The 20533-nt window shown below is 37.9% G+C and overlaps 1 protein-coding gene across 2 annotated transcripts in view; it reads left to right on the top strand.

The window, feature by feature from the left end:
* The window catches only part of cpne7 (copine VII), a 54714-nt gene that overhangs the window by 16074 nt on the left and 18107 nt on the right, over positions 1 to 20533 (top strand). The window contains exons 6-11 of one of the 2 annotated variants that reach the window (XM_058783445.1): positions 6924 to 7007; positions 7100 to 7189; positions 7698 to 7796; positions 7980 to 8066; positions 8865 to 8924; positions 9971 to 10104. In XM_058783445.1, the coding sequence (XP_058639428.1) occupies positions 6924 to 7007; positions 7100 to 7189; positions 7698 to 7796; positions 7980 to 8066; positions 8865 to 8924; positions 9971 to 10104 (554 nt within the window). Of the gene's footprint in view, positions 1 to 6923; positions 7008 to 7099; positions 7190 to 7697; positions 7797 to 7979; positions 8067 to 8864; positions 8925 to 9970; positions 10147 to 20533 lie in introns of both variants that reach the window. The other variant, XM_058783443.1, reaches the window with a different exon arrangement.

The raw sequence follows: 20533 nt of genomic DNA, 5'->3' as shown, positions 1-20533 counted from the left end.
ATGTTTGAAACCCTATTCATTCAGCTGAGGTTTCCTAATGAGAATGGAAGCTCTCTGGATAGCGAGGGCTAACAGAGCTGAAGCGCTGAGGGAGCATAGGGTGGCTGGCTGACTCTCTGTGTGCAAACAGCCTCTCCCACACAACGCAGCCCACGGCGCAGCTCTCTCCGTGCCCTGTAGTTCTGCAGGTGTCTGCACTTCCTGCTGCGCTGCCGCACAGTACACAAACGCCTCTGCAACCCTCGTCCTACTCTCAGCACTCATCTCATCTGCTTCTCCTACTCTTTCCTCTTGTTTCTCTCTCCCTCTTCCTCTTTCACATGCTGCTGTTCTCTTCCTCTTAGCCTGGGGCGACATTTATGCTCAGCGGTTATCTTCAAAATACAGCTTTTTTGTTCGTTGCTCAGCCCTTTTTATCTGACTTTCATGAATTCAAACATCTCATGTAATGAAGGGAAACAGCAAATCGATAGTCATGACTTGTTCGCTCAAGCTTCACATCCCCTCAACCCCACATTAGGTGGGAAAATCAATATATTGTCTATTCATCATTTTACAGCAAGACAGGAATGCTATTTGGCATCTGTACCAGAACAGAAAGCGCAGGCTGTGATTCTGATTGGAGACGCTCATACAGTGAGTCAAAGCACCCACGTAAGCCATTGGCTGGCTGTGACTTTGCCAACTAGGACGTGTTCCTGGATCAACATCTTTTGCCTGGTGCTGGAACAATGGTCCTGCAGTCTCAGAAAAAAAAGGTACAAAAGCTGTCTCTGGGTGTACCTTTGTACCTTACTTACCCTTAAAGGGTGCATTTTAGTACCTTAAAGGTACACATTTGTACCTAAAGTGTACATATTAATACCTTATGGTACATCTTAGTACCTTTTGAAAAGGTACCGCCCTAGTTACAGCTTTAGTACCTTTTTTTTGAATGGAAGGTCCCAAACCCTTAACCTGAACCTAAACTCTGATTTGGTTTAGTACAACAGTTTGTCATTGGGGCAGGACCCTTACTTTCTACCTTATTTACCCCTTAAACGATGCATTTTAGTACCTTAAAGGTACTTAAAGTGTATTCATTGGTACCTTTAGTGTGACAAACTATCTTCCCCTACAATCAGATGGAAATGTTTGCACTGTAAAAAAAAAAAAAAAGAAAAAGTTGAGCAAACATAAAATTTGAAGGCAACCAGCTTCAGCAGATTTTTGAGTTTTCTCAACTTATTTTTGTAGGAGATTTTTGAGTTCTCTCAACTTTTTGTTGTATAAACTTAAAACAAGAAGTTGAGAAAACTCAAAAATCTGCTGAAGCTGGTTGCCTTCAAATTTTATGTGAAGTTTAAGTTTTTTACAAAAGTTGAGCAAACTTAAAAAGTTTAAGGAAACCAGCTTCAGCAGATTTTTGAGTTTTCTCAACTTGTTGTTTTAAGTTTATACAACAAAAAGTTGAGAGAACTCAAAACTCGTGGCCTAATGGATAGAGAGTTGGACTTGTAATCCAAAGGTCACGGGTTTGAGTCTCAGGTCTGGCAGGAATTGAGGTGAGACTCTTGAGCAAGGCACTGACACCCCAACTGCTCCCTGGGTGCCACAGCATTGGCTGCCCACTGCTCCAGTTGTGTGTTCATGGTGTGTGTGTGTGTTTGTTCACTACTCACTGCTGTGTGTGTGCACTTGGATGGGTTAAATGCAGAGCATGAGTTCTGAGTATGGGTCACTTGGCCTCATGTCCTTTCCTAGAAGCTGGTTGCCTTAAAATTTTAAGTTTGCTCGACTTTGTTTTTTTTATGGTGTGGTTGATCAGAATGGAAAGTCCCAAATCCTTAACCTAAACCTAAACTCTGATTTGGTAGGAATGATAAAAATGTTTTTGCAGGGTCAACAACACAACTAATTCAGGAACTTCTTGTACTTGTGGCAACAAAAAGCTTGTTACTGGGGCAGGACCACTAAAGAAACATTTTTGTACTTTATTTACCTCAAAAAGCTTCATAATAGTAAATTAAGGGTACATATTACTACTCTATAGTACTAATATGTACCTTGTAGAGGAAGGCAAGGTACAGAGATGTGCCTCAGGGGTCCTGCCCCAGAGTTAAAACGTTGTACCTCTAAAGGTACTGCTTTTGCACATTTGGGGGTCTGAGGAAAGTTCTGAGACAAAGAGTGTAAAGAGGTTTTTTCTATTGACTCTTTTTTTTCTGTTCTCTTCTCATAGTTTCTCATAGAATCTCTATCTAGATAATATTTTACACATATGTACTTTTATTTTAGCTAGGAAGTCTCTTGCAAGGGTATTGCCATATTTGGAAGTCTGTGGCATCAACAATTCCTGATTTAGAGAGTCTATGGCAAGGATCGCCAATCCTGCTTGTGGAGAACTACAGTCCTGCAGACTTCATTTCCAACCCTGGTCCAAAACACCTGTCTGTCTGTAATTATCACATAACATTGAACACCTTGACTAATTAAGTAATAATTAATCGATCAGAGGTTGCAATTAATGCCAGATTATTATAGTTCCATTTGCACAAAGCGACAAAAAGCCAGTCATTTTTAAATCACATTAACATGCAGTATGTAACTGGCATACACTTTGTTCAGAATGTAATTTCACCAAGATGCTACTATAATGAACATAGCGTCTGATTTTCAATCCTTGTACTTTTGCTTTATTTTATCATTATATTTTGCCTTACACATTCATGCACATACACACTCTTCAAAATGGCGCTGGATTTTTGACAGGCCAAAATTTCTAGATTGAAATGTATATATTTTAAGAAAAGATACAGAATGAACTGCATGTTAGCTTGCTTATTGTGCCCAGATCTATTTAAGTCCAGATATTACACCAACAACAAAAAAAACTATATGTTTTGAGCCACAGGTGGAAAGCTGTAGTTCTAACCATACAAATTTGCAAATGTTTGTTGTAACTATAGGTCTGGTAAATGCAGACTCACTGAAGTATGCTAGCAATGGCAGAACTTGTGTCCCTGTCAAATTCTGCACCTAAAGCATCTTTACACAGACACAGCTCTCTCACGATCAATCGGTACACGTCTTATTTTCTGTCTGCTGTGCACACAAAACAATCAATTCACATGATCCATTGTTTCCTGCAATTGTGAATGTGTTTAAATTCATTATTCCACCTCTATGCCTCTGGGTAAATGCACAGAATATCTGCAGCTTCTATGCAGTGTAAAAACAGCTCTGTACAAATTGAACCAAAATGTCATACCATGAGGGACCCCTCACATAGAGGGGTTGTCCCGTGCCTCTTATAATGTACATAATCCTCCATCTCTTCAACTTAAAAATGTGCACGGTTCAGTATGGTAAAGCTAATCCAGCATGTCATCTCAAGTTTGTTAAGGCAGAATTTCTCTTGGTTAAAGACATGCTGATGCAGTAAATCTTTAGTTCTGCTGTATGCAAAATATGGAACCACATTCTTTGCACATTGCATATGCATGAAAGCAGAGGCTACGCTGTCACATCACTAATTTATTTCCGTCCTAACGATGAGCTTGTCCGCCTGCCCATCAGAACATTAACCAGGCTAATTCTGAAAGGCTAATGGTGGCAAATTCCATAAGGCGATAAAATTTAATTCTCACTTTCATTTCTAGCAATCTCTGCCATCAGCCCGACATATTCATCAGCCAACCATTTTAATGCTCTATTTCAGGGAGGGGGGATTTTATTGTTTCCCCTCTTGTAATTGCTTATATTGCAGCTTGTATTTTCACAATTTACCCTCAGGTCTGTTAATTATTGCTCAGTAGATTATGATGTTTTACATGTGTTTATTAGGAATTACAGTCATTAATATGTGTGTTCTGAATGCTTTGCATTGTTTGCATTAGCTGTATTACATGAGCTGATTAGCATTTCTTCTTCACACTCATCCTCAATGCCCAGAGTTGGCTCTAGTATCCCAGTCCGGATATCATAGCGAGAGGATGGATGGAGTCTAATAAACGGCTAGGCAGAATAATGTCTGTGCTGCTATCTTTGGAAAGGATCTGTCTGTTCAAATAACGTTGGCTTTCTGTGCACACAGACTGATATGATTTGAACAGAATGGACACATTAGTAAATCAAACTATATTGGACTTCATGACAGCTTCTGCACGTGACGCATTCTAGAGACGTCTTTGCCTTTGATGTGAATGCCATTTCTCTTTATGAAGAAGGCGCTAATGCATTTTAAATCGAAAAGTCGCTCTGGCTTATGTGACATTTATCAAAGACTCTTCACTTGGCAATTTCTCTGTGAATTTTAATGCTTAATTTGGTGCTGTACCTTCACATGGGCTCCTCTGTAGATATTAGTACATATTTGGTCTTTTTCAGGGGACATTGATAGCTCTATCTTTCATCAGATCATAAAAGACAAGCACAGAATTAACCTTTAGTCTGTGCATTTAGTCATCTGATAAAGCAAAATGCCACTAAAGATTTCATCTCTTTGGAGCCTTAAATGTCTTTTGGGAATAATAAACAGCCGGGAATCATCGGTGCATATGAACTTCGCAAATGCAATGACAGTTGTGAGAGGTGTGATGCATGTGATGAATGCGAACAACAGACAAATCACTTGTCTAAATCAGTCTTCACTCAAACCACTGGCAAGATGTTACCTTGACAACCAGATAGTGGGGGCACCTCCTCTTTCAGCGTCCCTGTGGAGATGTCGCACACTAATGCAGCGAGAAATGGGGATATTAAATGGCTCGTTCTTTGCTCTACCAATTTCTCTCTCTTCCTTTATCTCTCTGTGCCTCGTTCTCTCTCTCACATCTGCACACACTTAGGAAGAAAGTCCTCTGGCTTCTCCAGAGAGCCGCAATTCAGAAACCCTATGTTGAATGATTGTTTCAGACAATATTGTTGATTTGATTTGCCACAGCTATGAGCACAATTGGCAGCAACACACACGGGCATGCAATGTTCATTTTTCTTTGACCAATATTTTCACCCCGAAAGTGTTATTGTGCATGTGTTTTTTTCCCTTTTTGGTTAAAGACCCCATGAAAAAGAATTTATTTTTGTCACTTTTTAGTCCATAGCTGTTTTTAGGCCATCATATGGTAATATACCCCCTCAAAAAGTGCGGTCACATTAGCAAACTTTCACTGGCAAAAAGGGATTGAAATCATTGAAAATACGTGCTTGTGGAGATGTTTCTGCAACACTGATATTACATGCCTTTCTACAGGTTTTGCAGGAGTTTCAAAACGGTGAATGGTTTTCAAATCTTTCGGCATGTTAAATTTGTTTTAAGGACATAACATAATATGGTGCAAGGAATTTTGTGAAAAATTAGGCTTTCTTAATGAAAACTCTGGTCCTGTAAATCATAATATTGTGTGAAAAGGAATAAAAGTGGTCATAGAGGCACATATTTTCCAGTGAGCTATTGTCAGTAGGATCAGTGATAAATATGACTGCATCTTTAGAGTAAAATTAAAATCTTCAGGGGAAATGGAACAGAATTACTAGCAATAGCTGGAAAATGTGTCAAGGTTTGGCTGGTTAGTATGATTAGAACAGTTAGCCTTTGCTCGTAAGGCTACACCAATGGGAGAAGACAGCATTTTTCTCAATTGACTTCCATTCAAAAGTAGTCATGTATTCTAAATACATTTGTTTTATTAATATGATACATGATATTATAATAAAATTTGGTAACACTTTAGAATAGGGAACACTTATTCACTATTAACTGTGACTTTTCCCTCAATAAATTCCTAATTTGCTGCTTATTAATGCTTAGTAAGGTAGTTGTTAAGTTTAGGTATTGGGTAGGATTAGGGATGTAGAATAAGGCATTAATATGTGCTTAATTACTACTAATAAATGGCTAATATTCTAGTAATATGCATGCTAATAAGCAACTAGTTAAGAGACCCTAAAATAAAGTGTTACCTAAAATTTTATTAATTTTAAATTTTATTTTTTTTTTTTGGAGGGCTCTAAAGCATTAAAGAGACTTAACGCTTTCCATTTGCTCAAGATATTCATAGTTCTGTCATGAAACTCTAGATGGCGCCGATAGGTTCTAACTCAATCTGATATAATCACATCATTACTGACATTGGTTTTTCACATCAGTAGCCAATGACCTTGCTGCTCAACATTCAAGTACTTCTAGTGCTTGCTGCAGCAGTTGCAACGTGCTTCAGAAATCCTTCACCTTCCCCAGCTCCACCTGTATAGATCTGGTATAGGGTGATTTCTCGTATGCAATATTGTTTTTTTTTTTTTTCATATTATATGTGCAGCAGCAGTATTTCTTACATGCTCACTGCAGCACGTCTGTGGATGTATTGGCAGTAGCAAGTACTTGCTCTGCCGCAGCAGCATGAAAGCAGATCAATTCTGCCAAAGACAAAACACATTAACAGTGCCATTTATATTACCATGCTAAACTCTCTGAGAGTTGTCATGACAGAAAGTAGTTAGTTTAGAGTTTGGTGCATGTTCTTGTGGTGCCATCAGTCAATGAGTGTTGTGATGATATCACTTTCCAAATTGATTAGTCAGATTGATTAATGACATTTTCAGTTTAGAAAAATCTGCATTCGGTGTGCCCATGAGCTAAACTGACAAATATCAAATCATCTGTGCTTTTGTGCCAGCAGAGCAACTGCCATTGACATGAATGTGAATTCTAATGGATGGCTTTCAAGTATAATACATCTCATTGAGATCAAGTAGCAAATGGCTATTGGGTGTGTAAAAAAGGACAAGTCCTTTGTCCTGACCCAAGTTCTTATTGAAGGAAATACATCAATATAGTGAAGTAGATTGCATTCATAAAGCCATAAGGTCTTTAAAATATTGTCTATTTCTTGATGTTCTCCTTTGAATGCTTGGACTGTATTGACATTCTTTTGTGACTGTAGGATCTCTTCAGCAAGTCAGATCCATTCTTGGAGATTTACCGGACCAATGATGATGGAACAGAACAGCTTGTACACAGAACTGAGGTAAGCAGTTCCACCCCATGGGATAATAATCTTTCTTTTTCTGTTCATTATTCTTCTTTCGTTTATACAATGATATTTATTTGTATCTACAGGTGATTAAAAACAATCTGAACCCTGTGTGGGAACCCTTTAAGGTGTCTCTAATTTCTCTGTGCAGCTGTGATGACGAAAGGAAGTTGAAGGTGAATATTAATGGAAGAGGTCACTGCAGAATTGGCATTCTATTACTCCTTTTGTTCTTTTTCTGTACTGTATAATGCACCATTAAAGTCCTTGCAACTATTTTCCAAGTATTATAAAGTCGTTCAATAGTTTAATTTTAAGGACAAATGGAAGTTTAAGTTTTTCACTGAAAATCTTCCCAAGTGAGAATATGCAATCACAATTAACAGTTATGTCAGGATTTGTTCCTCACATGAGTGATATGGACTACTTTTATGGTGATTTTATAATGCTTTTTCAGTCATTTTTTTTTAGCTTGATTGGTACATCTGTTGTATGAGAGCATCTTGGACATTAAGCTAAATAACTATTTTTGTTTTTTTACTTAAGAAATTCACAGATTTGGAATGCCAAAATCAGACATGATGAGCTATTCCTATATAAAGAAGTAATGAAAAGAATAAAACCAAAATAACACATGAAACCATAAGAGACAAATGAGTTGTTGTAATTGTCTCTGAAATGCAGTGCTTAGTCTGGGACTACGACTCAAGGGGAAAGCATGACTTCATTGGCGAATTCTACACCAATTTCAAAGAAATGCAGAAGATTTCCTCAGGAAACAAGGTCAGTGTGAGACATTCAGTCATACATTGGCGTTTGATATCGGTCATAGCTGTTTTCTGCTGAGAACTAGAATGGATTAAAGAAATGTCACAACCCTTCTACATGTGTGGTAAAAGTGACTTTGTTGCAGTGCCACCTTCAATTTTCAGCTCACCTCTTTGATCTCTTCCCGTGCCCCTAAAGGTCACATGGGAGTGCATCAATCCAAAATACAAACTGAAGAAGAAGAACTACAAGAACTCTGGGTTGGTTATTCTCAGTGATCTCAAGGTACGAGTCTGACAGTCTATGTTTGTGTGTATAGAGAGCTTGGTGGACATACCATCCTTATTTTAGGGATGCTAGTTCATGACAGTACTGGCCAACTAGCTGTGAATGAAAAGACTGTGGAGTTATTATTGTTGTGGGTGGGTGTGACAATCAAGCTTAGCCTAAAGACATTAGTGGGGTGGGAAGAGGCTAATGCATTTGTCTTGTTTGTGCGCTTTCACATAGGGAAGCTTTTTATTTATAGTACTGCTTAAGTCTGTTGTTGCTGTTTTTCCCCACATGTATCAATTCAGTTCAACTTGTTTTTGCTTTTCATTTGGGCTATTATTTAATTAGTACATACATGAATAATTTCAGAAATGATTTAATGAATGCATTAACAGATAAAGTATTAAGTTTTGGGAAAACCAAACAACAGGCCCATGTGTACTAATGCACATTTATACAACGGCACACTTTACTGGTCAGCAGATTTATCAAACTACATAAAAATGCCTAGAAAAAACAATCACTGGACTCAATGCAATAAATTAATAATAAGATTCAAGACATGCAAGCAAAAGTTTTCATACAAAGTATCTAGTTTAACTGGCAAGACTTTCCTGGCCTACTAGCTTCACCAGCATCAAACCAACATTAAATAGAATGAAACAGAATATGAAATAAAATGCCTAGTTTCGTATCTCGTGTACAGAACTTGTGTAAAAGTTTGTAGGTAGCAGATAGTGATTTCCGGTGAGCCAGGCAGATAAATGTGGCAGGGTTTCTGAAACTCACCCTCCATTCTTCATTTTGCAGCTTCACAGAGTCTATTCCTTCCTGGACTACATCATGGGAGGCTGCCAAATACACTTCACAGTAAGTGGGAACAGCAGTGCGCTCCACATTTAGCACCGTGGTGCGATCCAGACCCTTCACAGATTTACTGCCCATGTTCTCCAGCAAGCATGTAGATACTGATGCCAGACGTGCTGGACTGATGACTGCCTCCTCAACGCAAATGCAGCTCATTTATAGTAGATTATACACGATTTTGTGAGGCAGACTGCAAAACGTAACGTTCTTAAGCATTTTTATTTCTTGTTTGCAAGTAAAAATGGCTAAGATTCTTAAAACAAGATTAGAATATGCTATTTTGTCCCTATTCACAGTTGTTATTTTTTTGTTACATTTTTGACCAGCTGCTCTTGAGTGTTATGTTGAGTCAGAATGTGATTGTTTCACGGCTGGAGGCAAAAGAACAAATGAATATCTCCTCCAAACTGTTTTAAGTCCCCCACCCTTATGCTTCCCTTAAGAGCAGCCAAAATGGGCCAAGATTATTAGTGAATTCTATTGAATATTCATTATTTAAATATCCGAATTCTCCCGTTGCCTGTTAAATTAAATATAATCAGATGTCAAGTAGTGAAAGCCTCAGAGTGAATGTTTTGGTGCAGGATTCAAATAGGATTGTAATACAGTGCTTTAATATAATATATCAAGTGTTTACTGGGATATGAGCTGTATTTCTGTATTATAGAGCATATGGTAGCTGTTTGTGGAATTTTGGATTATAACATCTGCTTGATGAATGACTATACAACTGGCTCGCCTCTAAACAAATAAAATGTACATACTGTCCATTTTAAGCACTTTAATTATTTATACAGATGGCTATTTGACTGCAGAACTGATCTAGTCCGGTTTTGTGTAACTTCCCAGGAAAGACAGCTCTTGAGTGCTTGGCTTTTTGTAGACTGACATTTTCTTTCAATTGTCTACAATGGAGACAACTATTGTTCCGGGCGTGAAACTAAAGTGATTAAACTTACTTGACGATCGATCAGATTATGTAACCCATTCCATTTTTGTCCTACATTTTGCAGTTTTATCAAGAGTGTGTCATGCTATTATCTCTCTAGGTTGCCATTGACTTCACGGCGTCCAATGGGGACCCTCGCAATAGCTGTTCCCTGCACTACATCAACCCATATCAGCCGAATGAATATCTGAAAGCCTTGATAGCCGTGGGGGAAATCTGCCAGGATTATGACAGGTCAGTGCTGGTGTCTCTGTTGATGGAGGTGGACACAATCACGTAGGCTTGGAATTTTTCTTGGAATTTAGTGCATGTAGAATGTCTCTGACGGTTAGTGACTATTCTGTAATGCACAAATGTAGAGTGACAGGCTTTGTAAACTTTCTTTAAATGTATTTGCTCCACCTTTGACTATCATTTTTGGGTGATGTCACACAGGCTGCACAGGCCATTGGTAATTTTAACCAATATCTAAATTTAGGTATCTATCTATTTAGGTATTGTTTTAGGTGACTGTTGTAAGTAATGTAAATGTAGCCTTCTTAAAAAGCATTCCAAAATGTAATACATTAATTGGATGCTAATTAAAGGATAAATGTTTGCTGTTAATTTACTCACCCTCAGGACATCCAAGTTGTAGGTGACTTTTTTTTCTTGAGTAGAACACTAAAGAAGATTTTTAGCTGAAACCAGGGTCCTTGGTGATTCACAAACTGCAAAAAAGCAGCTGCCCATTTTTAAGATAAAAAAAGCATACCAAGGCACACAAAATCTTATGAAGCTATAAGCTATGATCTTATGAAGCGAAACGATTTGTCTGTGCAAGAAACTAAACATTATTGACAACAATATTACCTGTAACTCGTAGCCTCGGACAGTGAGGAATCAGATTATTTTCAGCGAACCTTTGGACAGTTCTTTTCAATGATCTGGTTTAATTCACTAGTTCGGTTATGTACATTAATCATTCAATGACACATAATTATATGTGACCCTGGACCACAAAACCAGTCATAAGGGTCAATTTTTCGAAATTGAGATTTATACCTCATCTGAAAACTGAATAAACAAGCTTATGTTATGATAGGACAATATTTGGCCGAGATACAACTATTTGAGAACATCGCCTTTAAAGTTAAATTAAAATTAAGTTCTTAGCAATGCATATTACTAATCAAAAATTAAGTTTTGATATATTTACAGTAAGAAATTTACAAAATATCTTCATGGAACATGATCTTTACTTAATGTCCTAATGATTTTTGGCATAAAAGAAAAATCTATAATTTTGACCCATACAATGTATTTTTGGCTATTGCTACAAATATACCCGTGCTACTTAAGACTGGTTTTGTGCTCCAGGGTCACATATTATTAAAGCACCTAATAATGATGTAAATCGTGGATGTTTTACATGTCTAAAGCTCTAAAGCATATAAAGTGAGTAAACTTGTCACGTTTTTTACATAAATATAAGAAACGAAGAAACTTTGGTTTCGCCCCTTCATTCAAGTGCTTAGTTCACACATGCTCATATCACCAGCTCATCTGTCTTCACCTCAGTCCGAGTTAGAACAGTTTCTTCAGTTCAGTGACTGTTGGAGGAACTGGAGCGCTGAATGAGTTGGCAAAACCAGCATTACAGGATCATACACACCATTATTTTGGCTCATTTCTAGTCGGAGTGACTGTCAGCCAAGACCGAAATTGAGTTTTGATTGGGTAACTAGTATATCTGTGCTCCTTGAATGTGCTCCTTAACTGTTTCAGATGGTTCAATTTGATTTGGTGAACTGGTTCAACTAGTTCGCCAAAAAGAACTGGTTCAAAAGAAAGATTCGTTCACGAACCGGACATCACTCCGGACTGTTCCTGAGACTCTGAATTACAGATAATAATGTTGTAAATAAAGTTCAGCTTCTGAAACACGGGCATCCGCTGACTTTATGAATTGCCAAGGACCAAGGTTTCAGTGAAAAATCTTTACTGTTCTACTCGAAAAAAAGCCACCTACAACTTGGATGGCCTGAGGGTGAGTAAATTGACAGCAAATTTTAATGGTGGGGGTGAATTATCCCTTTAACGTGAAAGGGCACATACTATGCTTTTTTTTATTTTACCTTTCCAATTAGTGTGTACTGGTCAGAAGTAGATTTTTAATGTATTTGTAACGTTTGTTTTCAAACAAATGTTTTCAAAAGTCTCTTGTGCTCACCAAGGCTGCATTTATTTGATCCAAAAATACAGTACCTTAATATTATGAAATATTTCAAATAACTGTTTTCTATTTGAATGCATTTTAAAATGTATATTCCCGTGATGCAAAGCTGAATTTTCAGCATCATTACTCCAGTCGTCAGTGTCACAAGATCCTTCAAAAATCATTCTAATATTTGCTGCTTAGGTATTATTAATTATTATTGGTGCTTATTTATTGATAATGGTTTTTATTATCAATGCTGAATGCATAGTTTTTCTGCATTCTTTGATGAACAGAAATTTCAATGAACAGCATTTATTTTAAAAAGAAATCTTTTGCAACATTACAAATGTCTTTACTGTCACTGCAGCTTTACTGTTTTATGTGTCCTTGCTGGAAAAAAACAAAAAAAAAGTATTTTCTTTTTGTATCTTACTTTACCGCAAACTCCCCCATTTAAATAAGCATAATAGAACAGCTATAATAACAAAAAATGAACAACTAAAGGAAGCATTTCCATTATGATGCTTTGGAGGGTGAACTTGACCTTCAGCCTCCTCTTCCTGTTCAAAACACCTCTTCAAAAGTGGGTGCCAGCAGTTTTTCAGAAAGAAAGCACTCCTCCTCATTCAACTCGCATTCAGGTCTGGAACACCCACTTTTGATGACCCAGTCAGTTCCCAACAGACAAAACAAGTCCTGTCCAAGGTTGGGTTATAGACCAGGCCGGTTGGGCCAGTGCCTTCGGTCCTTGGACTACCAGAGGCCTTGAACTGAGAGAATCCTAACAACAAGCAAAAACATGCTACTACAGATGTAAAACTGACATAGAAACATATAGTGCTTGAATGTGTGCCACTGACAGTTGGCACGGTATGAAATGAATGAAGTAATGAGAAAATCTTTTCCTGGCATCTTGTCAGCACTAACAGGGTCTTTTGAACATTTTATTGCAGCTGTGATATTTCATACTATTGTAGTGTGTTGTCGTCTCTTGTAATATGCACATGAGTTTATTCTCATAACCTCAACTGTATTTCTTGTAATTGCAAATGTGACAATAACGGAGTCCCATAGGGCCGTATAACGGCCAATAACAGTCCAATAACGGGGTCTCATAGGGCCACAGTCCATTCATTGAGAAAAAGTAGTGCACTTATTTGTATTGAATGTGCACTTGTAGCATACTTCAATTATTAAAAGTATATTTTTGACACAAAAATAAAAATAATAAATAAATAAATAAAATGCCACTTAAGTGTACTTAAAAAGTACACTTTCGTGACTGTTTCTAAACACTTAAAAAGTGCACTTTGTAATACTGTCAAATTAAAAGTTTTACTTTAAAGTGTATTTTAAAAATCATAATTTTTAAGAAGTGCACTTATTTTAATGTGTTGACTAAACTACATACTTAAAATCTGAACTGTACTGTAATTCAATTACATTTACAGATAATATATTTTTAATGAACAAAATTTCAAGTTCATTACAAATGTGTAATTCTAAATATGACATACAAGTTTGAATAGAACTGACATTACAAATATAATTAGTATATCTTAATTCACACTTATTAATAATAACACACCATAATAATAAACTTAATAAAAGTAAACTGAAGTTTTCTTCTTTTTCATATTTGTCCCAGTATGAAAGTAAAATGGGTTGTGAATACAATTTTATGTAGATTTTTGGCCTGAATGTTATACAGTATATCCTTACATTTGAATGCATGGATAACCCAGTTAGATTATTGTGACTAAGGTAAATGATTTAAATAAGTCAGACCTTGGTACAGTACTAGAGGGATCACTTTACTAAAGCTTGCCTGGAGGCTGTTTGTTGACTTTGAGGCATTGTTGGTTAGCTCGGGTCACTATTTAATTTGTTTCTTGTACTGCAAGGTATCAGGGGTCTGTCTGATCCATTGACTAAGGCCGTGTCCTTCCTTTGGGCTACGTCCTAATAACCCATGGCTCCGCAGATCCTGCCAGCGACTGGTGCCAGAGACTCGCCCGTGTCTGTAGTCTGTGGCTTATTAAACCGCTGTGCTTGTGGAACCCCAGTGTGGGAGACAATAGGAAGAAATCTGAACCAACTAATCAGCCAAATAGAATTTCCCTGTATTATTTGGTCTTTATTTATCCAAACTGAACTAAAGCATTGTGTGTGGGTAGTCAATATAGTGGCTTTATTCTCTCCAATTGTCCAATATTGCAATTTTCGCCTTCCCTTTTTCTGCTTAATTCAGAACATTGTGCATTAGTGTGTTCAGTGTGTTTCTTTTCGGAAAGGCGTTCACTGTTTGTCTTTTTAACAGCCGTATCCCATGATCATTTATTCAGTTCCTGTTTTATTTAATGGTAGTTCTGGACTCACAGTGACTAAATCAATATGTGCTTAAGTTGTTGTGGGCTTACTACAATTAGCCTTATAGGAGCTGGTTAATTACCATCTTACACATTTATAATGAGATCTGTTTCAAAGGGAGGATTCTCTTCTCATATCAAAGCCAAATGAGTCAACAGCTATAGCCCCCTAATGAACTAAAAAAACAAAGCATTGTGCTTAATGGAAACGCTTAACATTTGATGGTGGCAAAAGTTGAAGAAACACACTCATATGTAAAAGGTGCAGTGTGTAATATTGACAGCTAGCGGTTAAAATGGGTTCTGTATTCCAAATTCCAAATACTTGTTTCTCTCGGCCCCTCATCCTCAAACTCAACGCTCACATGAGTTGCCAGATTGATGAAACGCAACAGGAATGAGTGCAATTGACAATGTATGGTGATGATCTTTAGACTATAAGTTGATGAGTTGATTTAACCAAGTTATAATATGCCTCGGCTCAGTTAAAATCTGTGATCTTTGATCCGGTTTGTTTGCTGGCTTCCATCGCTGTTTTCCTCTAACTGGCAACCTGGGGTGCTGAAATACTATTGGGTAAATTGGCAGTAGGTGGAATCACACAGACCAAAACAAAAACAGACATTCCGACACTGAACAAATATTTCCAAGTAGAATAACTCACTGACGAAAAAGTGTGAATGAAATGGAACTTTCAGAGAAGTATCTGCAAACATATTATCGTATTTTTATTCTTTAGTAGGCTACAGCCAAAAAATTGCATACAGCACCTTTGAGACTGCAGCTTTTTTTTTTTTTTTTTATCCCTGTGGACTATTTTTCTACTAACACTAGTTTAACAGCTAGCATTTTATGTATACAATAAATTACAATTTATGTATAACAATTAAATAAAATAACACTTTTCAACACAATCTTTTTTCCCATAAATATCAACTGAAATATATAAAACTGCTCACAGTTTAATACCCATAACATAAGTGAAAGAGCATGGCTGCTTCTGAAATCGCGTACTCTCTGAGTAGGTACTTCTTTTAAGTAATCAGTAATTACTTTGCAACCGCTAAAAATTATGATCTATATAGTGTGAATGTGTATGGTATCAATATAATTACATTACATTACATTTGTCTTGTTGTAATTGGCATGTGACCTACCAGTGATGCACACTTCAGAATCTAGAAGTCATCAGAGTGCTTTTCACCTAAATACTGTGAATTCAGTCTCTTTTCACATGCTGTTATTCACCTGCTATGTGTGATTTCGGATGCGGTCTGTGAGGTCGACATTTTAAATGGTGAAATAACTACATATAATAATAATAATCACATAATAACATTTATCAACATACATAGAGCTCATCAAATATGGTAAACAGTAGCTTTACTGGACTTGTTTGAGAACAAACCTTAAAGAAGAAACATTCTTGTGCGACCCACACAAAAACAAACATTATTGCTTTTCGCATGTCAAGTAATCACATTTGAGCTTCTGTTTAGCAAATTTGATGTTCTCTATGTATGTGCGTTGATCAGGGTTTATAAAAGCTTTCATATAAAGTAATCACGACTCTTCAGAAGCTTTGGATTAAACCAATTTATATGGATTACTGTTGTCTTTTTGTACTCTTTAATGTGAGAAGGTTTTCAATGGATGGGCATAAAGCATGAGAGAATATTAAAAATATCTTTACTTGTGTTTTGAAGATGAATGAAAGCCTGATGGGTTTGGAACATGAGGTTGAATAAAGGATGACAGAATTTTCATTTTTGGATGAACTATTGGTTTAAGATAGCACTACTGTAGTTCATGGTATTTGTTTAAGGATGCATGAAGTTCTCCTGGGTCGTACACCTACGCTGTGTGGGTTCCCTGATCAGCCTGAGAGGGTGTGTTACTCATCATCACACATCAGGTGATCACTTGAAGTTAAAAACAGGATGGATGTGATCATACTTGTGGGATGGTGTGGGCTTTGTTTTTTATATAAAAAATAAAACAAATTCTCAATTGTGTATACGTAGTATTCGTATCCATATCTGTATCCGTATCCGTACATAATATCTACAAGTACAAAAACATACTTTTTGTATTTTTGTTAGATGCTGAAATGTACAGTAAGGACACACTGTCAGCATAAACATTACACATTTGCATTACACAATCCAATGCACAAGTTTGTCCAACATAATCTCCTGAGTTTTCATATGTATTTTGCATAATGTTTGGTTCTACCACATATACATTACTTACATTTGTATAGACACTAAAAAGTACAAAATTGATATATTGACAGCTAAACTACAAATCATTTATGACTGAAAAATTCCCAGTCATACAAAAACGTACCGTAATTGAGCCTAATGTGATTTTCCAAAAACATTGCCTAAATATTTGGCTATTAACAATGGCCAACACAGCCTGTGATGTCCTCTGAAAAAGAACATTGTTTCAGAACATTGTTCACCAGTGGATCCTCTGCAGTGAATGGGTGCCCTCAGAATGAGAGTCCAAACAGCTGATAAAAACATCACAATAATCCACCCCACTCCAGTCCATCAATCAATATCTTGTGAAGTGAAATACTGTGTGTAAGAAAAACAAATCAATTACCAAGATGTTTTTAACTTCTGCCCAGAATACAAGCCTAGTCCATCATAATGGTCTCTCCATTGAAAAAGTTGTGTTGTCGAAATTAGGAGAGAAATATGCACAGATCAAGCATTGTTTATAAGCAAAAACAGTCCCAAATAGTCTCAGTCACAAAGTCATAATAATGGATATATTCTTACAAACACAGCTTTTCATTTCACAAGACATTAATTGACGGACTGGAGTTGTGTGGATTACTTGTGGATTATTGTGATGTTTTTATCAGCTGTTTGGACTCTCATTCTGATGGCACCCATTCACTGCAGAGGATCCACTGGTGAGCAAGTGATGCAATGGTAAATTTTTCAAATCTGTTCTGATGAAGAAACAAACTCATGAGAGTGAATAAATTTTCATTTTTTTGGGTGAACTATTCCTATAACACATGATAATATTTGCATACATTGTGACTGCAGAGATGGTGAAGCATGCTTTAGTTTTTATCTTATTTTATGTGGGGATAAAGACTCTTTGCAGCTCTTATAGAAATGCGTGTGGAAATCTTTTTCTTCTGATATTCCTATAACAGCAGCCGCATTGACAGATACACATGGCTTTGGGGATATATTCATCCCACTGCTTTTTTTTCTGATAATGGTAGTGAAAATAAGAGAATATTGATTTCATTTTGCCTGCTTAATGCATCCTCTTGGTGGGCAGAGAAAATGGCAGAGAGAGAGAATTTACAAAATGGCTGTTGCCTTAAATACACACTCTTTCACACTCATGTGGTAAATCTCTATCAGATAATATCTAAAATGAAAGGAACCGCTGCAACCTGCCCATATACTAATTAAGATTTGTAATTCAAATACTGATTTGTTTGTGTCTGAGCATGTGCATTCTTTCTCTGCAAGCCAGTAATTGTGTTTAAAATACTTTGGTAGCATGACTCACCTGCAGGTCGAAAAACAATTAACTCTGTTCAACATGTTCGGCTTATTACTGGTGCATGTATTGTTGCAGTTGTTTGTATGAGTTGTATGAGCCAGTGTGACTTTGGCAAGCAGCGTCATGACTAATTTGACTTTGTTGCTGCTGTATGGCTCCCTGCAGATTGTCCTTTTGGGCTTTTGTTAAAAGCAGGATTAGGCCTTTTCCTTGTCTCAGAGGAGACGCTGGATGGTGGTGGCAGTCTGACTGCCCTCATCAGATTCTGCTAGAGATGTGCTGATGTGATCTCTCTGAGGAGCCATGAAAAAGAGTGCTGAGGAAAATAAAAAAGACTATTTTCTCCTCCTAGTGTACTGACGTGAGAGGGAGAGAGCAAGAAAAGAGCTTGTTTTTCGTAATTGCACAGCTTTTAGAACCATTTGTGCTTCTGTGGACAGAGAAATGGATGTTCTCCAACTATACAGCAAAAACAATTTCAAATATATTTTTAAATATATATCTGAAAATATAAAAAAAATGGCCAAATAATATATTTGCTAAAATATGTTTCAAAATATAATTATATACATATATTTTCTACCAATACTGTCACATGTGTGTTCCCATTGAGTTCCTGTTCTTATTAGTTAATTATTGGTTAATTTGTGTCAGCTGTGTTTAGTTATCTTATTTAGTTTGATTATTATTTAAGCCCTGTCTGTGCCTTATTCTGAGTTCTGGTATTGTTTGTCAATTCACCTGCTACATGTGTGTGTCCTGCTTCCCTGTGGTCCTTTATTTGGATAAATAAAGACAATATAACAAATCTCCGTCATCTCCAGCACAGTAGTTAAGCGTGACACAATACCGGAACCTAAAAAAGAAAAAGTGAGCGGCACCCTTTCTCCCCGTGTTTTTGCTTTCATTTTTGTACGTTTTTGTTTCCTTGTTTTTCCTCCCGCGGCATGGAAACCGCTGCACGATTCGCCGCCCTAGCCTGTCGGGATCTCCCCTTCTTCGATTATGCCGGGGAATTCTGCGGGCTCGCCATGGCGACGGCGCTGGATGCCGCCGCCATCAATTAGCTGTTCTGGCTCGGGGCCAACTACAACCGCCCCGTGGACCTCCCAGACACCACCGGACCTGAGCCAGAACCAGCCCGCTGTCAGTTTCGCTGACAGTTCATCAGTCCCGCCTACAGAACGTCAGTCAAGTTCGCTGGCCATTCATCTGTCTAGTCAGCCGGCTGCGGCTAACCCAAGCCCGCTGGCCGCTCATCAGTCAAGTCAGCTGGCCGCTATGAAGTCAAGTCTGTCAGCCGCCGCTCACTCAAGCCCGCCGTTCGTGGGGAAGTCATGCCCGCCGCCGTTCGCAGGGAAGTCATGCCCGCCGCCGTCTGCGGTTCACTCAAACCCACTGTCCACCTCACATGTGCCCCTAGGAATGCTGGTGGAGTATGAGGGGATGTCGTGGGCTCCATCTCCAGAGTGCCCTCTAGTGACAGCTCCTCGAGAGCTAGCTCCAATGTCGGCTCCACCGGAGTCAAGTCATGTTACCAGAAATATTGTCCACAGAAACCTGAAGTCTGTTGGGGTTCCTGAGAAGCGGACTGCTTCTCTTGTCATGGCCACAGAGGCCATTCCCCAGGGAGGGCTCCTGACCCCGCAGGTTTCCCCAAAGAAATTTTTTGGGGGGGTAGTAGGGTTCCGGCTGTAGAGGCCGGACCGAGGGGTGAGGCCAAGGCCACGGAGGCCGTCCAGCCGTGGCCTCCTGAGCTCCCTGCACCAACATGGCCGCCCGGGTCTGCCTGATCCGCCCTGGAGGCCTCCTCTGTGTTCCCGTCCCCCGGTGGTACTGTTACGGCGCAGGTCGCGCCGTCCGCGAGGGGGTTGATCTATCACATGTGTGTTCCCGTTGTGTTTCTGTTTTGCCCTTATTTGGTGGTTCCTGTTCTTATTAGTTAATTATTTGTTAATTTGTGTCAGCTGTGTTTAGTTATCTTGTTTGGTTTGATTATTATTTAAGCACGGTCTGTCCCTTATTCTGAGTTCCGGTATTGTTTGTCAATTCACCTGCTACGTGTGTGTGTCCTGCTTCCCTGTGGTCCTTTATTTGGATAAATAAAGACAATATAATGAATCTCAGTCATCTCTGAGCTCCTTCGTCTCCAGCACAGTAGTTAAGAGTGACATACATTTTTTGTCTGTTTTTGTATTTTCATTTTTTTTAAATGGATTTAATGTTTAATTTTTAAATGTATAAATCAATTTTTTTTTTTTTTTTAACAGCATTTATTTTGCCCTCTATATTTTTCAGTCCGAGAAAATGCATTTGCATGTGTCTCATTGGCAGAGGTGGGTAGGAACGAGTTATATTTACTTTTTTAGAGTATATTTAAAAATTTTACTCTTACTCAAGTACATTTTTAGTGAAAAAACTGTACTTTTACTTCGTTACTGTGGGCGACGCTCCTCTCGTTACTTCATCTTAATGCAATATACAGTGCGGCAAAAAAGTATTTAGTCAGCCACCAATTGTGCAAGTTCTCCCACTTAAAAAGATGAGAGAG

Source organism: Onychostoma macrolepis, chromosome 07 (assembly GCF_012432095.1).
Source record: "Onychostoma macrolepis isolate SWU-2019 chromosome 07, ASM1243209v1, whole genome shotgun sequence".
Lineage (NCBI taxonomy): Eukaryota > Metazoa > Chordata > Actinopteri > Cypriniformes > Cyprinidae > Onychostoma > Onychostoma macrolepis.
The sequence above is the reverse complement of the archived record's forward strand: the minus strand, read 5'-3'. Positions and strand labels throughout refer to the sequence as shown.